This window comes from Rhizomucor pusillus, assembly GCF_041956525.1.
Source record: "Rhizomucor pusillus strain CBS 183.67 unplaced genomic scaffold VTP01scaffold_4, whole genome shotgun sequence".
NCBI lineage: Eukaryota > Fungi > Mucoromycota > Mucoromycetes > Mucorales > Lichtheimiaceae > Rhizomucor > Rhizomucor pusillus.
This window is the reverse complement of record NW_027192146.1, coordinates 412240-427519: the sequence shown is the minus strand read 5'-3', so window position 1 is coordinate 427519 and position 15280 is coordinate 412240. Positions and strand designations below refer to the sequence as shown.

The 15280-nt window shown below is 44.9% G+C and overlaps 8 protein-coding genes across 8 annotated transcripts; 5 read left to right on the top strand and 3 right to left on the bottom strand.

The window, feature by feature from the left end:
• Positions 1 to 573: 573 nt before the first annotated feature.
• VTP01DRAFT_7472 (uncharacterized protein) lies at positions 574 to 3483 on the top strand (the record flags this gene model as incomplete). The annotated part of the gene is made up of 4 exons (XM_069386488.1): positions 574 to 1113; positions 1204 to 1377; positions 1449 to 1964; positions 2023 to 3483. The coding sequence occupies 4 exons, from the start codon at positions 574 to 576 to the stop codon at positions 3481 to 3483; spliced, it is 2691 nt and encodes an 896-aa protein (XP_069241938.1).
• Positions 3484 to 3538: 55 nt separating this feature from the next.
• VTP01DRAFT_7471 (uncharacterized protein) lies at positions 3539 to 3981 on the bottom strand (the record flags this gene model as incomplete). The annotated part of the gene is made up of 3 exons (XM_069386487.1): positions 3539 to 3669; positions 3738 to 3795; positions 3859 to 3981. 3 exons carry the CDS (start codon positions 3979 to 3981, stop codon positions 3539 to 3541), a joined length of 312 nt encoding a protein of 103 aa, XP_069241937.1.
• Positions 3982 to 4068: 87 nt separating this feature from the next.
• VTP01DRAFT_7470 (uncharacterized protein) lies at positions 4069 to 5335 on the bottom strand (the record flags this gene model as incomplete). The annotated part of the gene is made up of 6 exons (XM_069386486.1): positions 4069 to 4074; positions 4131 to 4250; positions 4327 to 4783; positions 4849 to 5104; positions 5167 to 5200; positions 5270 to 5335. The coding sequence occupies 6 exons, from the start codon at positions 5333 to 5335 to the stop codon at positions 4069 to 4071; spliced, it is 939 nt and encodes a 312-aa protein (XP_069241936.1).
• Positions 5336 to 5571: 236 nt separating this feature from the next.
• On the bottom strand, positions 5572 to 6717 carry VTP01DRAFT_7469 (uncharacterized protein; the record flags this gene model as incomplete). Its single annotated transcript, XM_069386484.1, has 1 exon — positions 5572 to 6717. One exon carries the CDS (start codon positions 6715 to 6717, stop codon positions 5572 to 5574), a length of 1146 nt encoding a protein of 381 aa, XP_069241935.1.
• A 1078-nt stretch (positions 6718 to 7795) lies between these two features.
• VTP01DRAFT_7468 (uncharacterized protein) lies at positions 7796 to 8503 on the top strand (the record flags this gene model as incomplete). Its single annotated transcript, XM_069386483.1, has 3 exons — positions 7796 to 7830; positions 7909 to 8051; positions 8115 to 8503. The coding sequence occupies 3 exons, from the start codon at positions 7796 to 7798 to the stop codon at positions 8501 to 8503; spliced, it is 567 nt and encodes a 188-aa protein (XP_069241934.1).
• Positions 8504 to 8716: 213 nt separating this feature from the next.
• Positions 8717 to 9592, top strand: VTP01DRAFT_7467 (uncharacterized protein; the record flags this gene model as incomplete). Its single annotated transcript, XM_069386482.1, has 1 exon — positions 8717 to 9592. The coding sequence occupies one exon, from the start codon at positions 8717 to 8719 to the stop codon at positions 9590 to 9592; it is 876 nt and encodes a 291-aa protein (XP_069241933.1).
• Positions 9593 to 9790: 198 nt separating this feature from the next.
• VTP01DRAFT_7466 (uncharacterized protein) lies at positions 9791 to 11464 on the top strand (the record flags this gene model as incomplete). The annotated part of the gene is made up of 12 exons (XM_069386481.1): positions 9791 to 9917; positions 9982 to 10199; positions 10270 to 10313; positions 10438 to 10484; positions 10542 to 10607; positions 10660 to 10710; positions 10766 to 10843; positions 10902 to 10949; positions 11007 to 11131; positions 11195 to 11270; positions 11349 to 11368; positions 11429 to 11464. The coding sequence occupies 12 exons, from the start codon at positions 9791 to 9793 to the stop codon at positions 11462 to 11464; spliced, it is 936 nt and encodes a 311-aa protein (XP_069241932.1).
• A 1065-nt stretch (positions 11465 to 12529) lies between these two features.
• On the top strand, positions 12530 to 15244 carry VTP01DRAFT_7465 (uncharacterized protein; the record flags this gene model as incomplete). Its single annotated transcript, XM_069386480.1, has 14 exons — positions 12530 to 12566; positions 12620 to 12678; positions 12739 to 12963; positions 13036 to 13137; positions 13197 to 13316; positions 13379 to 13480; positions 13542 to 13771; positions 13824 to 13908; positions 13972 to 14120; positions 14185 to 14362; positions 14416 to 14532; positions 14600 to 14731; positions 14786 to 14982; positions 15040 to 15244. 14 exons carry the CDS (start codon positions 12530 to 12532, stop codon positions 15242 to 15244), a joined length of 1938 nt encoding a protein of 645 aa, XP_069241931.1.
• Between the last annotated feature and the right edge of the window lie 36 nt (positions 15245 to 15280).

Below are 15280 nucleotides of genomic sequence, written 5' to 3'. Positions count from 1 at the left end.
CCGGAGATCGACTTGAAAGGAAGGTTCCCTGACCGGAACGGACGGACTTTAGCGAATTTCGGGGCCGAGAGCGAGCCAAATTCAGAAACTTGGCCATTGAGCGCAAAAGGATCTTCAAATCGATTTGGGTTCCTAGACAGCGAATATCTACGCTTATCTTTTTATGGCTCCGGTTTCAGGGCAGTTTGTTGTCATGAAAATGACCCCATGAACACTCTATAAACAGAGAAAAACTTTACAGCGGCAGTTGGTTGTCATCTGAATTGTTAATGGAACGGCAAGGAGACGAAAAGGCGGGGTGTTTAGCATGAAGTTGGGGGAGCAAGGGACAACTGACTGAAAAAGGTGATCGTCTGCAACGTACTCGTTTTGGTTTTCCGAACGACAAAGGCTGGCCGGGACAACCATCTCAGGACCCACACATTCACACATACAACCGATCGATAGAGAGCGAGACCAGTCTAACTCTCACACTTTGTTTCTTTTCCTTTTTCTCTCTCCCACTCTTGTCTTTCTTCTTTGCGCCCTTTATTTTTCGGCAACGCATAGATCCTTTTTGCTTCTCAACAAAGTATGGCTGCACTAGCTTTGAAGCGAAGGACACCTTCGCTTGGTGCTTTGCCCCCTACACCCCCTCTCAACGTGATCGAAACACCAGTACCTTCGGCTTCCATAACCAATAAGCCAGCTGTTCAAGGCGCGTCACTGTATCACACGTGCCGTTCCGTACTTGACAGACTCGCTCTCGTTGACGGCTTGACAGAGTTTCTGGATCCGGAAGCGTTGCCGCCCGTGCCGCCGACCACGCCCATCTTGTCGCCATCCTCATCTACCTCCTCATCAGAGCCTACCACGCCAACCTTTGGATGTGATCCGCTCTCTAAATTATGGTCCATTTGTCGACAAGGTTCGCCGTTGTGTATCTTATTCAACGCCTTGTGTCCCGATAATCCATTAAAAGTCGAGCGCGATCCAAAACTTACCCAAGTCAACACTTGCAAAGCAAGCGTCTACCATTTCATTGTCGCTTGTCGCAAGCAGTTGGAATTTCCAGAGGATGACGTGTTCACCATCACTGACCTTTACCAGGATGATACCAATGGTTTTGTCAAGGTATAAACTCTAATAATAGCTCACGGACAAGTGTCGTTTTTGTTGGCTCATTATGTTTGACCAACACTTTTTTATCATTCACTTTTTTAGGTTGTCAACACCATTAACAAAATTTTGCAGTTGATGGAGACCAAGGGCATGATTTCCGTGCGATCATCCAATCGAAACTCTGACCCAAATGCACCCAAGGACACACGCAGCAAAGTTGTGATGGAGCTGCTAGAGACTGAGCGCAAATATGTTCAGGATATGGAAATTCTTCAGGTAAGCAAAGCAAAAACAAGTTTGGTAATCTGTCCGCGTCCAGCTAAATTACATTGTTTTCGTCACGACAGAATTATATGCGTGAGCTGCAGAATCAAAAAATTTTGTCTCCAGACACGATCCATTATTTGTTTGGCAATCTCAACACTCTGGTCGATTTCCAGCGTCGGTTCTTGATACAACTCGAGGACATGGCGGAAAAGTCGGCTCAAGAGCAGCGCATCGGCCTGCTATTCGTTCAGATGGAAGAGGCGTTTGCTGTCTACGAGCCTTACTGCGCCAACTATTACTCCGCCCAGGACTTGGTGGTGCAGGAAGCTCCTAAACTGCAGAAACTTGCCGACATCCTGAATCCTACCTACGAATTGCCTTCAATGCTTATCAAACCTGTTCAGCGCATCTGCAAATACCCGCTCCTGATGAACGAATTGATCAAAAGTACCGATAAGGAATGGCCCCATTTTGCAGAAATGGAACAAGGTCTCGAAGCTATCAAGCGTGTTGCGGAGAAAGTCAATGAGACTCAGCGGAAACACGAGAACGACCAGGCCATGGAGGACCTGAAACGCCGTATTGTGCTCGAAAATGTAAGATCACCCATGACTTGTAAATATGCATCACATGGTTCCCGCTGACAGCCTGTAGGGTCGATCCATCGACACGTATGGAAGTCTCTTGTTGCATGACAAGCTTATTGTAGGCAGCAGCGATTTCGAGCGCGATCTTTGCGTCATTCTGTTTGATAAAGTGCTCTTGCTCTGCAAAGATGCATCCGCCAAGAACAAACTCACCAAATCAAACACCATCTCGATCAATAAGAAGAAACGACGTGACAGTTTGCGTGAAAAAGGACGCATTTTCGTCAACAGCATCATCGGCGTTCACAATCGCTCTCAGAACGGCTCGTGGATACTCGCTATCGATTGGAGAAACCCAGATGTTGAAGTATTCACGCTGAAACTTCGAAACGAGGAACAACTCAAACTTTGGGAGACAACCTTGAATAAAGTCAAGGCCCAGAACAAGATTCACGTGCCCAATACCCATCTTTACTCTATGCCGAGCCCTACAAACTCGCAAATGCCGTCTCATCTCCACAGCGACTCTGCCTCGTTCATTGACGATGCAGACGACGACGAGGAAGACGATGACTTTGGGCAGGAAGACGAGGAGGAAATCGCGCCAACGCGTTCGCGAAGCAACTCGATATCGGCTCAGTTATTCAACACACTGGCAGGGCGTCCCAAGTTGCATCGCGACAACAGCGTCGATGCAGCTAACTGGAAAGCCCAGCGTTCATTTATGCCTGGCATGAATTTGTCGCCTCTGCCACGGCCTAGCCACAGCACGTCAACTACGGCATACGATCACGGTATGCTACCTGCGTCGCCGCCGCCTTCTCATCCTTCATCGCCTACCAGCTCGTCCCGTATATCGTCTGGCAGCAGCACTTCCCGTCGTCGCCAAGAAACATCGAGTGACATTGCATACAAGTTCATGGCAACCGATATACCGACGCCGAAAGAAGAATATCCTCTCCCACCACCTGTGGGACGCAGCCAGTCGCAGTCCACAACAGCTACGCAGATGGGCTTCGTCCAACATACCCGAATGAGATCGCAGAGCAGTCCGAATATCCACAAGGCATCTGCAGCCCAAGCTGCTGCTGCCGCCGCCGCTGCTGCCGCTGCACCTGTACCCCAGATACCCTTCAACTCTCGTACAGTTTATCACCGCGAACCAGCCGTCCGCAATGCTTCATCTACGCCGCGATTATCTGATATGGTGACTACCTCTCTGCAATCGCAGATTGAGAGAGTCGTCTCGGCTGTACCCATGTCGCCTGGTGAGCTCAAGGTCAAGCTCAACTATGACAGTGGTGTGTACGCCATCAAAGTCGCGCAAGAAGTCACTTTTGCCGAGTTGATGGAAAAGGTCGAACGCAAACTTGGTATTATTGCCAACCTCAATCCAAACGAGACGCTCCGCCTGAAATACCAGGATGAAGACGGCGATCTTATCACTATCAACTCGGACGACGACGTCCAAATGGCATTCGAAGGTCGAACATCAGGCCACGTTGTCAACATTTTTGTCAATGTATAACTGCAATCTACTCTCTAAACCGACTCGCACAACCCATCACCAACTCCTTTCACACCTATCTATGCCACCCCTGCCGGTCCTTTGATGACATGACATTATCGACTTTATTCACGACAATCTTCAACCATGAAGGGCTTGTAACTTTATGACACTCTATGCTACAAATCTTTTCTTGTTGTACTACATCTTTGTGTTGTTTCTCTTACCACCCTGTCCATTCTTTGTACATATATACCACTCGTTTCCCACCTCACTTTGTGCTGTTGTTTTACTCTTGCTCCCAACCGTATATTTATTGCTCTTTTTTGTTTGCTACTTTTTGAGTTTTGCTCTATCAAAAGCAACAATAAAAGAAAAACTAGCTGACTAGCTGACAATCTGAATCTTGATTGCTCCGTCGCGTCCTGACAAGGCATGTTCAAAGGCATCTACAGCTTTTTCCAATGGATACTTGTGTGTGATGAGCGTTTTGACATTGATGATTCCCTTTGCCAGCATATTGATCGCGCGTTGGTATCTATAGTTTGTGGTCAGTCATGTGCTGTTTGTCACAATAAATCTAGCTGCATGCATCAAAACAATAGCCTACGTCTGCAGCGGATAAAATGAGTATACAGGAATCTAGAACTTGTAATTCTTCAACTTACGTTACAATAGCGGAAGATGCCTTTGATGTCAACTTGTCGCATAGCTATTTCACTCACAGGTAGAGACTGAACGGCGGCACCCAAGCCTACGAGTACAGCTGAGCCCCCGTTCCTGGTGAGCTAAATTTTCAAGTAAATGATAAATATCCAGCGTCATTACAAGGAGTATCCCACTACATGTTCTCCTTTTTCTTACCATAACTGTCATTTGCACACACGTCTCTGCACCTGTGCAGTCAAAGACACAGTTGGGTCGAATACCACCTTCCTGCTGCAAGATTTGTTCGGTGGTGCGCCGGGAGTATTCAATGTTAGGCTCGCCCGGTTTGGGACGTTCCAGTAGAATTTGGGAGTCGGTACAGTAGTTCTTTGCAAAATCAAGACGCGACTGTGAGATATCCGCGACAGCAATGTGACATGCACCCGCTGCTTTCGCGGCAGCAGCGCACAGGAGACCCACGGGACCCGCGCCGAAAACAAACACGCGGTCGCCGGGCTTGACATTACCGCGTTCAACGCTGTAGATGCCGACAGACAGTGGCTCCACCAACGCGCCTTCTTCTAATGACACAGAGTCTGGAAGCTTAAAGCAGCAATCTTGGCGATGCTTGTAGTAATGACACAGAGTTCCATCATTGGGAGGTGATGCACAGCTAGTGTATGCTGAAGGTCAAGTGTCTGTGCCATCGTTATCCGTGCATTTTGATCGATAACTTACAACTTTACATTTGGACAAAGGTTGTAAGCGCCTTCCTTGCACATTTCGCATGATAGACATGTCACGCCAGGTTCAATTGCTACTCTGTCTCCGGGCTGAACGCGTGTCACCTGCTCTCCGATGGCAACCACAACTCCAGCCGATTCATGACCCAGCACCATGGGTCCCTTTAGCGTCTTTTGGCAAATTCTGTTGTGTTTGTACCAGTGCATATCGGACCCGCAGATTCCGGTTGCCTTGACGTTGATCAACACATCTATTTTTATTCATGTTAATCTAAGGACATCGTAGTAACTGCAGACTAAAGTGGCAGATTACCCAAGGGACCAAGTTCTGGAATTGGTCGATTTTCCTGCGAGAGAATTACAAGATCATGTCAGCTACGATACATCTATCAAACGAAAAATCATGCCTAACGGACCAGCTTTAACTGCTCGATACCGCACAGCACAACTGATGGGTTGCTTTCTGTCTTTTGAAAAGTCATTGTGAGAAAGAAGCGCAAGAAAGACAAGACACAATGCAAGTCATACAAACTAGTTTTCAGTACATCGCGTATAGTTTAACCTGTTCAGTTAGTTGGATGAATCCGATTGGAAGCGCGAATTTCCCGTGAGAATCTGCATGGTTAACCACCGTGCACAGGAACAAAGACTGAAAAAAACATCCCGAAACCTCCATAAAGTTGCATTATTTAGGTTTGCAAAATCAACTTAATTTTAATCAGCTCTTTTTACGCTTTTTATTTGCTCCAAGCCTTTTTACATTCTTTGCAAGCTTTATAGATTGCTTCTTGAGACGAGTTTGAGGCGATTTCCTGGTTGTTGTCGCAAATTTCTTACTTTGGTTTGCTTGTCTTGTCCGCAACAGACTATTCCTCTTCCAGCGCTTTAACCGCTTCTTTCGTTTTTCCACAATTCGCCGACCATGAGCAATGTAATCTAACATTTGTCGTTTCCTCTTGAAGTCCATTATCTTTGGATACCCGTTGCAGCTTTCATATACATCTTGCACAAACTTCTCCGCCATATCAAATAGTCCACTTCGACAATATCCTAAAACCAGGATCGTGACGATGGCTGCATCTGGTTGGATTTGGCGCTGCTCCATGTCTTGCAACCAGTGCAGCATATCTCCAAGTCGTTTTCGACGTGCGTAATAGTCGAGTATGACGCCATATGTCTGTCTGTTAGGCTGTGTCTTGTGTTTGATCAAATCCTCAAACATTGCTCTTGCATGTTGCTCCTCGCCCTTGTCAAACAGCAGTTTTAGGAATATATTGTATAACACAACTGTCGCGGGACAATGCAGTTTCGCCATAGTCGAGCATATGCTGGTTATGGATTTCATGTCATAGTGCGGCTTCGTTTGTCGTATAATCAACTGAATAAGCATTGAGGAGAGATAGACCATTGACCGAGCCTGCCGATTCGATGGTGGTTTGTGGCGATAATGCAATGTAAGGGTATCGTGGACGAGCTTGAGTCCAATAAGATTATTTTCTCGGTATAATGCATGTGCAAGTTGGTAGGTCGCTTCTTGGCTAGGGAAATACGTATTGATGCTGTCAAGAAAGGTACGCAAGGCTTCAAGTGTTTTGCCTGTCTTTGATAGTTCAGCGATTTTTTCAGAGCATTGCCGTCGACGCGCCCCTAGTGTTAGACGCTTTGTCGTAAACGCAAGTTCCGGACCGCGCGTGTTGAGAAAACGCTGCGTGACAAGCACCAAATTGCTTTTGACAGGTCGTCCGCAACCATCGCATCGTGTCAGAATCGTCGTTGGTGCGCCCCTTGAGGAATTGACAGCGAAGCGATTAGCGGGTATTAGGGACGTAATTCTGTCGAATATACGACTTTTCAAAAGTCGCATAGCCTCAGTCTGTCAGTGGTAAACTGGAATGTCGTCCGGAAAAGCACAGAGTGAGGCCTTGAGGAATTATTACCGAGCGAGCGAGTTACAAATCGAGTCACGCACTGAGCTTTCAGGTTTTTGATGGTGTCCGCGCTCCGAAAAGTATCATTGCTCCTGAGAAGAAATTGTTACTGGTCTATCGTCGGTAACATTATATGGCGCACAGTTTTAGAGTTGCTAGGAGTCGCTCCACAGTAGCCACTCCTGCGCTGTCTAATAGGAAAGATGACAATTGCTACTTTTTGCGTGGAATATCTCCATTTAGTAAATATTCTGAGCATTTTCGAGCTTGTTTGTGTGCTGAAAGGCAAATGATTTACATAGTCTGATTCTACAATTAATCGAAATGCGATTTTCAAGAGTTGCAAATTGGATAATGAATCAAATACACTTTTTCCAAAAATTAATGTCGCTGCAATTTGTCGTTTTGGTGTATAAATGTATTATAAAATTCACAAGATGCGACATTACTTTTGGGAAAAAGTGTATACTCAGTTCTAGTGACTGAAAGCCGTGGAGCCTTTCACCAAATGCTGCGACGCCTTGTATATATCCAGGTATTTTCTCTCTTTTCTTTCCTTCCTTCCTTCCTTCTTTCTTTCTCTTCTAAGACAATGTCACCAAAATTTCTCTTAGAACCAGCATCAAAGGCTATAGCGGATAAAGATGAAGATTTTAATAGATCCATCCCAATTGACGTCTTAAGACGAGAACACGAAGCTTTATATGAAAACTTCCACTCAGAATTTGCACAGTCCTTGCCTAAAGTCAAAGTTAAGGATATTGCTATCACAAGAGCAAATGGTGCACGTTTGGATTGACCATCACTCGTCCACTTGATACGAAATCAGAGAAGCTACCTCCAATTGTTTACTGGTATTGTAAAGCCGCAAAGTTGTGGAGTGATTTATATGATATGAGTGCTTATCATCAAATGCAATCCTGTAGTCACGGTGGTGGATGGGTGTTTGGAAGCAAACTTACACACCGCAGAATAGTCTATGAAGTATAAATCATCGTTCGCATCAGAGTGGTAATGGCCACTTTCAGAGTACTCGATGTTTACACTGTGTCAATTTATATATAGCTGACAGTGTAATCGAGAGCAGCGGTCGTCTTCGTGAACTAATCTCTAAGTCCTGAGGCAAGATTCCCGGTGGCCAGTGAGGAGTGCTACGATACAGTGGTCTGGGTTGCCAACGAGGAAAATGCACAGTCAATCAGTGTTGATCCTCGCAAAATTGTCATTGCAGGCGATTCTGCCGGGGGATACTTGGCCGCGACCGCCTCCAGTACGTTTGCCATTATTCAGGATTTGATATTGCGCGCCTCTCAATACTAACATTTATATTTAGTCCTTGCAAAACAGCGTGGTCTAGCTGCTATCAATGGGCAGGCTTTGATTTATCCGATTACTGATTTAAAGTTTGATACCGATTCCTACAAAGAGTTTGCTAATGGATACGATTTGACACCTGAAGCCATGGAATGGTTCTGGGATCATTATCTCCCTGATAAGGCAGCTCGCACCAATATCTTGGCATCGCCGCTCCAAGCATCAACCAAAGACTTGGAAGGCTTGCCGCGTGCTCTTGTGATCACTGCGGAGGCTGATATTTTGCGAGACAAGGCTGAAGCTTACGCCAGAAAGCTTCTGGCGGCTGGAAACGATATCGTCGCTACAAGATATCTTGGCATTATCCACGGGATCCAAACTCATGGTCGTCTACTACGGATACTATAGTTAGCCAGATTGCTAATTGGATGAAGCAGACTTGGCAGCTTAAAGCTTAAGATTTAACAATGAAAAAGACGAAAATAGCCTTTTAAGCGAGGATAAAAATGATCTGCAATTTTGGGCCAGGCCAAAACGGGCAAGGTTTCGTTTCATAGTGATTTTTGATGTTCAAGGTCTCGCCCACTTTTGTCTCACGAAGCCTTCCTTTCCGTTTCCACCATGGCGGATCCATACGCTCATCAGTACCCTCCACCAGCACCGGTTGCGCCTGATCCTTACGCACAGCATCATTACCCACCGTCGCCATTCGCAAACTCACAACAACAACAAGCATACGACCCGAGCTACCTCGCTCATCAAGGCCAGCAAGTACCAGCAACTCCAGAAAACGCTGTGCCTTTGCAGGAACGCCATGGGCAGCCAAAAAGCGCAGCTACGGGGTACAATGATCCGCAAGCTATATCGCTGTCGGACTATGTAGAAGCGGAAAGACAGGAACATCTTGCAAAAGTAAATCAGCATCATCAACATCAGCAATATGGTTATTCAGATTATGGATATTACCAAGATAATCCTAACTATAACCACGATGCGGCGTACCACACACCGTATACACAGTATCACGATGAGCCGGACTACAGCGTTCCGGCAACAGCTCCCATGGTTCAGCAGGATGCATCAAAGAATCACCGCCAACGACCGCCAGCTGCTGGACCTACGCTTGCGCCAGAGCACGAGGCTGATTCCTACAAACCCAAGCCCTATCAACGGCCATTGCGCGATGACGGCTGTAGCTGCTGTTGTTACAACCCAGCCATGACATGTTGCTCCTGCTTCTGCATGATCCTCAGTTTAGCATTCTTGGCAGCCGGCATTGCCTTAATTATCTCTGCTTCCGTGATCCAAGGCAAATGCCAGAATAGCTGCGACGGTTTACCTGATGAAATATCGTCATCCACACCGTGTGATACTATCTGCGGCAAAGTAGTACACGATGCTCTCTTTTGGTCTGGCGTTGGAATAACTGCAATCTCGGGCATCGCTGTTATCTGGCGATTATTCATGTGGATCTGCGCAGGGGCTTCTAGACGTTAAACGTACCTCATATATATCCTCTGCTCCGGGTTCCATTCTTTTGTGATTGTGTGTAATGTACTCATACTACCATATACTCAATATCATTTTTCTTCTTATCTGGCTTATTTTTGCAAAGAACGCCGGTTTTGGCGAGCTGCATTGATGAGTGCGTTGCCCTGGATATGACTCCGGTTTGAAACTTACCTTCCCAGCAATATGAGATTGCGTGTTCGTCATCCTAAAGGAACAATAACGTTGGACAGTATACAGCCGGACGACACTGTTCTCGCTTTACGAGAGCAGATTGCTAATACCATAGGAGAGCACTTTGCAAGGATCCAAGGTCATGACAACTTGCGATTAGGAAACATTTTGCAAAGCAAACTGATACTCTCGTTGACAATTAGTTGCCGGAGGATATCCTCCGAAACCTTTCAAAGACGATACTCAAACAGTTGAAGCCGTAGGAATAAGAAACGGCGATGCCTTGAATGCTACAGTTGTATCCGAGCCGACAAACACTCCTGCTACTGCCACCGTGACAACTGCAACAACGCAGAAGTTGCCGAAAAATCTGGATGATGATGAAACAGTGACTGTAGCAGGCGGTGCACTTGTATTGCGGGTAAAACTCAAACGATGCAATATAGAGTAGCCACTCGATATGCTGATGCTTCCTTTACAACCGTTCTTAGACTATGGAAGACGACAATTCATGCCTGTTCCGTTCTCTCGGCAAGTCGATTTTTTGCACGTAGAGACAAAATAAACCCATTACTAACATTTTCTGTCTAGGGTATCATTAACTTATTTCTACATGTTCTGGATGAGTAGAGCATCTGCTAACTCTATTATTTTTGCAGATATGTGCTTGAAAAAGATACAGAGAACTTTTCAAAACTGCGTAAAGGTAATCACATCCAGAATGGCCGAGGTTTTACAAGCAATTATATAACATCCTGATTAGTGGTGGCCACATGCATTGCAAATGATCCGGTGACGTATTCAGACGTTACATTGGGACAAGACAGAGGTAGGCGGAAACCGATGTATAATACTTTGTAATCTAATCACATGTGTTGCAGACAAATACATACAATGGATTCAGCAAGATTCTTCTTGGGGAGGTGCCATAGGTGAGGACGAGGACACGTGGTCCAATGTTTACTATGGTACTTATCTGTTCTATAGAGCTCGCTATCCTATCAGCATATTACGGCGTTGAAATCGACAGCATCGACGTTCAAACAGGGCGAATAGACAAATTTGGTGAATATTCACAAGTAAGCAAATGGCCTCTGTCTTTATTCTTACTTTATATTTTAAGGAGAAGGAAGATATCCCGAGCGCGTACTGGTTGTTTACAGCGGCATCCGTGAGTTAGATGGAACTCAAGAGTAAAAATGTATCCAATTTCTAAATCTAGAACTAGATTACGATGCATTAGGTCTTTCTCCTGCGGCCGGTTTTCCTCCAGCTTTTGATCAGACCCGATTCAACACTAGCGATAATGAGATTCTAATAGCTGCACAAGAATTGGTTGAGAAATTGCGCCGAGTATGTTCAGAACTGTGTGGAAAAATTATCGGAGAAATACTTACATATACACGTTGCCCACAGAAACACAAGTATACCGATGTGGCTAACTTCACGCTAAAGTGCGACCAATGCCAAGCAGGTTTGGTCGGCGAAAAAGGTAATTTGCATAAGTATCCTGGTCATGGTAGCAAATATTCAAGCGCATCTTTATTATTTGTGAACTGTCTAATGCTAGATGCCCGCGCACATGCTGCTGTAAGTAAACACGAATATTTGAATGGAAAACATACAGTGCTAAGTGTAATTGGAGTCTAGTCAACAGGTCATACGCAGTTTGTTGAATACCAATAAAAATGAAAACTCGGTAAATAATGTTGTAATATCCGCGTTTCATTTTCTTGAGAGCTCGAGTATTCAGACAGCTCGAAACGTTCACTCCAGTGAAGCCAGAAATTTCGGTCTATGCTATTGCATTTCTCGCCACATGTAACCTCTTGCTATACAATTTTCAGATTTCCAGCGGCGAAGGCAACGTATAACTGAGATGTTTATTCTTTGATTATTTTGAACTTGTTTCCTTCTACTCAAGCATCATACTCGAACTTTTGATTAGCAGACTCTTCCCGGAGCTAGTTCTAGGCTGCTAGGCATTGTAATGATCGATGAGCTTTTCCAAGTCCGTAAAGTTCGTATCATGGAATGGATTCTGTTCGTAAAATTATTGCATGATCCATCGCAGGTCGATTAGTAGTCGTGTGGCAGAGGCAGGTACTAGCAGATCAAAGGCCTCATCCGGCGCAAGGCATTTCTGGAAATGTTCCAGGGCTAGAATACGGCCAAGAGCGGATCTTAACATGCAAGAAAACGATATTCCAAGTCAGGGAATCGGCAACAATAGCATGGATACAAGCGGGTGCTTACCATAGATCATTTGTTACCCAGGAAATGAAGAGGATCCGATCCTTACTAACGAATTTTGGTACAGAATCTCAAGCCCTTTCTCGGTACTTCTACTAAATACGCTCGGATCCTGAAGAAGATCAAGCAAAATACCCCTGCAATATACAAAATGTACTTTAGAAATTATCAACTTGCTAATATGCTTTACATTTATTCACTCTGCATGCGTACATGCAAAGTATCTCAAGGCATTTGCAGTTTCGTGGATAAACTTGTGCCGGCCCTGGAAATTTCAGCTCCGTGGTGCATCGTCTCTCTGCACTTTCCTGCCTTTCGCTTAACGTCTCGCTTTGGAGCTTGCAGAATTTACAAGATCGATTCAGTCACTCGGCATTTTTAATCTTTTTCCATCAGCCGAAAACCAGCAACTCCACAAATTCTGCAATTCTAGCGAGCCGGCCTTATTTTGCGTGCACAGCACTCCTCCGTTCCGAATCTGTAAACAATTAGAAAGCGATGCGACGTGACGTACGCATTCTGCTCGTTGGAGACGGTACAGACAGCGTTCCTTGACTTTTGTACGTTTTTCTCATTGAATTTACATAGAGGGCGTCGGCAAGAGCACGCTCATTACCTCGTTGATAAAGGAGACATTTATACCCAACGTGAGTTTAAACTACTCTTACTGTATTGAAATTTTGCTTAAGCTAATGTATGACTTACAGGTACAACACCTCGTCCCTGAAGTCACTATCCCGCCAGAAGTTACTCCGGAAAATGTCACAATGCATATAACCGATAGCTCTGCACGCCCAGAACACCGTGAACAGTTAGAAGCCGAGATACGGAAAGCACACGTCATTTGCATCGTTTATGCTATCGACGATCCGAATACTTTCAACCGACTTCCACTGTATTGGCTTCCATATATTCGATCGCTAGGTGTAAATGTACGTGTGACGGGGAACGTTCGAGCATGCTGCAAAAATCGGCGACATCTAATATAATGTATGTCTATATAGGTGCCTGCAGTGCTTGTCGGCAACAAAATCGATCTTCGCGGTGATGATGTTACGAATCAAAGCCTCGAGGACGAAGTTATCCCCATTATGAACGAATTCAAGGTCTGACTGCAACAATTGAATTCCTGGTGATCTCTGTTTGATATTGACATCTTAAATAGGAAGTAGAAACCTGCGTCGAATGCTCGGCAAAGCAGCTCTTGAATGTATCGGAAGTGTTTTATTTTGCTCAAAAGGCAGTGTTGCATCCGACTGCACCTCTGTACGATTCTCGCGAACATGTAAGCAACTATTAGATCGATTCATCAGTTCTTGCCAGGATCGAATATCTAATGGGTGACAGACCTTGAAACCACAATGTGTCAATGCACTGAATAGGATTTTCAAGCTCTGTGATACAGACAAGGATAATGTGCTGAACGACCATGAATTAAACGAGTTCCAGGTAACATGCAGACGTTCATAGTTGCGTATAATATCGATATCTCACACTAGTAGTACAACAGCGCAAATGTTTCAACACGCCATTGCAGCAGCATGAGTTGGATGGAGTCAAGGAAGTTGTACGGGAGCATGAGCCCGCCGGTGTTAACGAATATGGTCTCACGGAAGTTGGATTTGCATTCTTGCATTCTTTGTTTATCCAACGTGGGCGTTTGGAAACAACCTGGACAGTGCTTAGAAAGTTTGGCTATGGTGACGACTTATCTCTCCGTGAAGACTTTTTACTTCCACCGTGAGTTCATCGTCGTGGCTAAAGATTTCAGGGTTGCTGACTAGATTCATAGATTTGAAGTTCCTCAAGAATGCTCAGTGGAATTAAGCCCACATGGTTACCAATTCTTTGCAGAGCTATTCCAAGTTTTCGACCAGGTTCGAAGATTTCATCAAGCGCTACTAATTATATGGTCGTTAATAACTATTTCTTACCTGTAGGATAAGGATGGAGCTTTAAATCACTCTGAATTGGAGGCGCTTTTTAGCACCTCCCCCGGCAATCCATGGGCCAACACAGCCTTCCCTCATACCACTATCACTACAGAGACCGGATTTGTGACACTGCAAGGATGGTTAGCACAATGGAGGTAAAGAAAGCAAAAAACAGTCCATTCGATTGAAGTCTAAAGATACGTTTCCGTCTGCTTGCAGTATGACGACCTTGCTAGACCACAAGACTACACTTAAATATCTGGCTTATCTGGGATATGAGGGAGATACCCGTACAGCACTTAAAATCACTCGACCGAAAAGAGTCGATAGGAAGAAGGGCAAAATACAGCGGAACGTGTTCCTCTGTTATGTGTTTGGTGCACCAGGTTCAGGAAAGGTATAGATTACGGAATGTATTTTTGAAACTGTATTAACAAAGGTATCTTCTAGACTTCCTTGTTAAGGGCATTTGTAAACAAACCGTTTTCTGAAAAGTACAAACCTACAACCGAACCGTTCAATGTTGTAAATTCTGTGGAAATGAAAGGCGTTGAGAAATATCTCGTGGTAAGGAGCTTATACTTTATATGCTCGAACTGCAATGTCCGGAAATCTTAGCTTGTTATTATGATAGATGGAAGAAATCGCAGCAAATCGAGAAGCGGAAATTCTTTCCAGCAAACAGCGTCTGGAAGCTTGCGATTTACTCTGCTTTGTGTACGATACAAGCGACGTCAACTCATTTGGATACGTAGCATCACTCCGAGTACGTATGCTGAGATAATGGTTGAGATGGCGTCAGTATTGATGGTCTCTTTAGGAGAAGTACAAGATTGATCATGTACCGAGTGTCTACGTAGCAACCAAATGCGAGTTGGATCTAGTGACACAACGGTACGAAGTGCAGCCAGATGTCTATTGCCGCAATTTAGGTCTCGCTGTCCCTTTAAGTGTATCGGTGAAGCAAAAGCAGATGGCAGATCTATACCATATCCTTACAGGTGTAGCCATGAATCCGTAAGTAATTAGCATGAATCCATCGTTAAAAGTTATTGAGCATCCTTGTATTGTCAGATTAATAGCAACACCGGGTTCATTGAAAGACAAGGCAGAGGAAGCATGGTTATCAAAACACTACATTACTCTGTCTGTAGTCGCTGGTGTTGTTATCCTTACTTCTTTAGCTGCATACAAACTATGGAAACAGCATCCTGCTGCCTTAAATAGTGGAGCTCAAAACATGGCTTCAGTTGCTACAAAGAAACGAGACTACCTGTAAAAGGCCAAATACGTGTACAATAATCCTTTCCTTCCT